This window comes from Miscanthus floridulus, chromosome 14 (assembly GCF_019320115.1).
Source record: "Miscanthus floridulus cultivar M001 chromosome 14, ASM1932011v1, whole genome shotgun sequence".
Classification (NCBI taxonomy): Eukaryota; Viridiplantae; Streptophyta; class Magnoliopsida; order Poales; family Poaceae; genus Miscanthus; species Miscanthus floridulus.
In genome coordinates, this window is record NC_089593.1 from 57,244,548 (window position 1) to 57,249,234 (window position 4,687).

Genomic DNA, 4,687 nt, shown 5'->3' on the forward strand with positions numbered 1-4,687 from the left:
TCCCAATCCACTTCCTGTACTTAATCGGGATGAAGTCCCTAACAAGTAACCCGAGGATGGTATTGTATTTGGTCAAAGCTATAGGCGGTGAGAGTGGATCCCCAAATTCATCGAACTCAGTAATGTGCCAGTGTGCATTCCTACCAATAGGAACCTTTGACACGCCTCGCTTGGATCTAGCCTTCCTACTACCCGAACCCTCTGGTTGCTCGGCCGGTGGAGGCTCCTGCTAGAGACACCAAGTAAGCTATGACCCTCTCAATTGATTAGCGTGTGTGGCTATATAGTGACATGATACCAAAGTTACCTGGCCATCTTGGTCATTTTGACCTAGATCGAGTAGGCCGGACGGGGTCCATGGTGCTCGTTCTCACCGACCTGATTGACACCGTCACCGTTTGTCGGATCATGCGGCTCTCCCGTCCCAGCGATATCTACTGCTTCTTGTTGCCGATCAGTTCTTCGGTGATGGGGTAACAGGTGACGATGAGTCATGGCTGTGACACGATCGTGGTTAGTTTTGGCCATGGACAACTACTAATAGCATATGTTCATATATATATAATATGTTTAATGCAAAGTCTAATAATAAGTCCACATACAACAAAGTCAAATAATAGCATATGTTCACCTAGAACAAATTCATTGTTTGATTGACCACAAACAACAAAGTCCACCTACTCTTCTACGAAACTAAGCCTACATCAACTTCCAAATAAGAAAAGCGATGACCATAGCTATAAATAAAAGCATGACATCTTTCCAAGACCAATGAGCAATTCTCCTAATTTTCACACCTCCGGTGGGTGGCTTCTCTTCGATATCCAGTGCCAGCGGATGGCCGTGGTTTGCATTCATTGGACCATAGTAGGCTGGTTGCCCATGGTTTGCAAGATAGGACGGATGACTATAGTAGGCCCTTAAAGCTTCAGCTTCTGTGTTGTATTTTTTGTGCAAATTACCAGGGTAGCGATTGACTTGAGCATAGCAATCTTCCCAGGTTCAATAAATCCCAAGCATGTGACCAACATGCACTACATACCATGCCATGGTTGCCTATACATTTAAGTAAATTAGGCATGTAGTAAGTGGTAATGGTAACTCACTGAACAAGAGTTATTATTCAAGTTATATAGCCAAACTAATTCTATTTAATGTTCTTTATCCTTGACATGATAAAAAATTACCTCAATAATTGGACTGTTTATTATTCGGAGATCAATGTGGTTTAGTAATCATACTTGTTGCTGCTGCCGAGCCAATTTTAAAAGTTGTTTTTAACTTTTTTTCTAGAACAAACATCTATAGATGCCTTTTTTTAAGCATGCTATACATTCCCCCTAAGATTGAATCCCCAAACAATCAAATATTGCTATAGTGTAATTTGGCAGTCTAGGACTGTGACAACAGGTCTCTGAAAATATCATTATTTTTAAAATATACTAAAACTTATACAAGAAATAAATAATTTCTTGTAGTATATATAAGAAAATATTAGATGAAAGGTCAAAGCAAAACATCTACAACAGAAAGGAAATAGGCAAGTCATTGTAATTAACCAACATGACCAGTCAAATAAAGTAGGACCCTATCAAAATATTAGAGTTGCATACATTCTTCATCTTTAAAACTATTTTAAAAAAATTAGTTCTATAGGTCTAAAATATATATACTACATCCTCACATCCAAAAACATTGAGCATCGGTGGCACTACAGACTAGACATTCATGATCAAACTGTATGCTAGCATTGCAATAAAAGTAGCAGTAACATAAATTATGGCAAGTAAATTATCATATCAAACAATAAGTTGTAGTACTTGGTAAATGAAAAGCCTCTACTGATTCAAGTAAGCAGTTGTGGGACAAATCAGCCAAAAATTCTTATCTAACTCTTACACAAACAGAACACTTAGTGGGCATTTCATCTAACACTTAGTGGGCAGTGAGCCATGCACTCACCGTGTGGGTGGTAAAGCAGCTGTCCGCGGGCGCTCCTAAAGGCCTCGGCCGTGCTCCGGCGCCGAGCGGTGGACGGTGTGGGGAGTGCTCCGGCGTGGGGCGGTGCACGGGCATCGGCGTCGAAGAAGAGGAGCGTGGGGCTGGGAATGGCGGCGCGGGGAGTGGTGGACGGTTGCTCCGGCGTGGGGCGGTGCACGGGCCTCGGCGTCGAAGAAGAGGAGCGCGGGGCTAGGAACGGCGGTGCGGGGGGCGGTGGACGGGTGCTCCGGCATGGGGCGGTGCACGGGCGTCGGCGTCAAAGAACAGGAGCGCGGGGAACGGTTGGCGCGAGGTTGAAATTTGGATAATTTCAACCCGCGGTGGCCTTTTATACCAGATCTCATCACTACCGGTTCTAACTAGAACCGGTAGTGATGTACCCCATCACTTCCGGTTCTAACTAGGAACCGACAGTGTTATGGGTACATCACTGTCGGGCCATTCTTTAAACTGGCAGTGATGCAAGAATATAAATTGAAAGAAAATGCAAAAAAAATTGTGTTGCATCCCTAATTCGAACCAAAGCCTACAAGTTCCAGAGCAGCAGACAAACCATTGAGCTATTACTTGGTTTCAGAGAGTTTGAAGGAATTTATTCCTTTGAGTGATTATATGTCCCTGCTTTGCGCATAGGCCCTTCAACTCCCCGAACACGCTGGTCGCGCGGTTCCCATGAAGATTGAAGAGCCGCTGTTTACCGAGGAGTCCCCACGAAGAGACGCCGTCCTTGGACTGGTCGTGGCCCTTCAGTTCCCCACGAAGAGACGCCGCGTTTACTCCCCGGCCACACTGCTCGCGCCGGTTCCCAAACACAGGCGCGCGCGCTCCGTCTTCCCAACGCATGTGCAATGGCGGTTCAATGGCGTTCCCAACGCAGGCGCGCTCCGTCTTCCTAGGGTTGGGAGTTATTGCACCATTATCAGTTCCACCCACAGACACGCCTATATAAGCCAGGCCACCATGCACGCAGTCGGCCGCCATTGCACCACCGCGCGTCAAGAAAGCGAAGCACACCCTTCACACGCACACCTCGCTCCAGCCCTCGACGACCACCCGCCACCACAATGCCTCGACGCTTGAAGACAACATGGGCGATGCTGAACCCATCGTCCTCACGTCGGCCCCCGACGCCGTCGTCCGAATCGGACCTCGAGGCGAACCTTGAGGACGATCCGGACCATGAGACAGCATCGGAGGAGGAACCGGAACCTCTTCCGGTGGAGGAGGTCATCTTCAACTCGTTGGAGACGGCTCAGAAGGAGGAGGAGGACCGGCACCTCCGCGCCATCACACAGAAGGAGACTGACGACTGCATCTTGAAGCGCGTCGTCGAGATCTCCAAGGAGGAGGAGCACCGCCGCGAGGAAGTGGAGCGCCCCCGCCAGGAGGAGGAGGAGCGCCGCCGCCGCCAGGAGCAGGAGACCGAGCGACGTCTCACGATGGATACGGAACGGCGCCGGCACAGGGCTGAGCGAAAGAAGCGTGAAGAGGAGCACCGGCAGTAGGGGGACGACGACACAGGCAGCACCGGCAATAATTAGTAGCACTAGTGATTAATCTATGTCTTAGGACAATGTAATAATTTACTAGTGCTCAAAAATTTACTAGTGATTAATCTATGTCGTCGAATCCTTTATTTGATCATCTTCACCTTGGTGCTGAGAAATACCGTGTTGCTGCATGTCTATGTTCTGGCAGTGATGGGGGTACATCACTGCCGGGCCATTCTTTAAACCGGCAGTGATTTCAGTGTAGCGATTATAGCATAAGTAAATTATCTTTTCATCTCCTTTCGAATACCTCCTACTGGCACAACGGTTAAGACCCCGCAACTTAGTCCCCGATACCCGTGTTTGAATCCCGGGCACCCCAATTTTTTTGGTATAATTTTATTATTTATTAAGCGGTGTAAAGGTCAAAAAGACAAAATAAATAAACCAGACACACATCCTATACTATCGTAGCGGTTAAGTGTCTGAACTCTGTAGTCCAAGACCCGAGCTCAAACCCGAGGTCTGGCATAATTATTTTTTATTTTTTTATATATCACTGCCAGTTCTCAAAATCAACCGACAGTGATAACAAGCATCACTGTCGGTTTTTTCTCATCATTGCCGGTTTATTGAAACCGACAGTGATGTTTATATATATTAAAAAAATTATTTTACATACCGAATAAATAGAAGCATATGTATTCCTATGTCGAAATGGCTTGAAATTTTTTTGGCAAGCTTGTACACCCAAATTAAGAACCCACACAGGATCTTAGGTTTTTATGATCATTTTTTCTTTATTATATTTTTCTCTGTGCCCAATGATACAAAAGAGGGTGAATTTCATCTTGGACCCAATAGATTTTTTTATCCACCCCCACAAAATTCTTATCCCTAGGGCACATTGGAGCCTGTGTAAAAGTTTGGCACCATTTTGGATCTTTTCGTGGGTAGACTCAGTTCAACCTATAAATAAACGGTCTTGTCGCGCGGAAATTCAATTAAACCTCAGAAAGTAGCAAACCATCTCTGGAAAATCCAAAACATGGTGTTTCCTTCACACGTGGCACGTGCAAGCCTGAGAAAAAGTTTGAGACCAATACGACACCAGAATGCATATGAACCACAGAAACCTTGATAACCTATGTGTATAGTCATGGTTCGATGAAATGGCACATGTACCTCCGTGAAGC

At 45.9% G+C, this 4,687-nt stretch overlaps 1 protein-coding gene across 1 annotated transcript; it reads left to right on the forward strand.

Annotated features, from left to right (window-relative positions):
- Positions 1 to 3,095: 3,095 nt before the first annotated feature.
- On the forward strand, positions 3,096 to 3,506 carry LOC136503482 (vicilin-like seed storage protein At2g18540). Its single transcript, XM_066498549.1, has one exon. The coding sequence runs from the start codon at positions 3,096 to 3,098 to the stop codon at positions 3,504 to 3,506; it is 411 nt and encodes a 136-aa protein (XP_066354646.1).
- Positions 3,507 to 4,687: the final 1,181 nt, after the last annotated feature.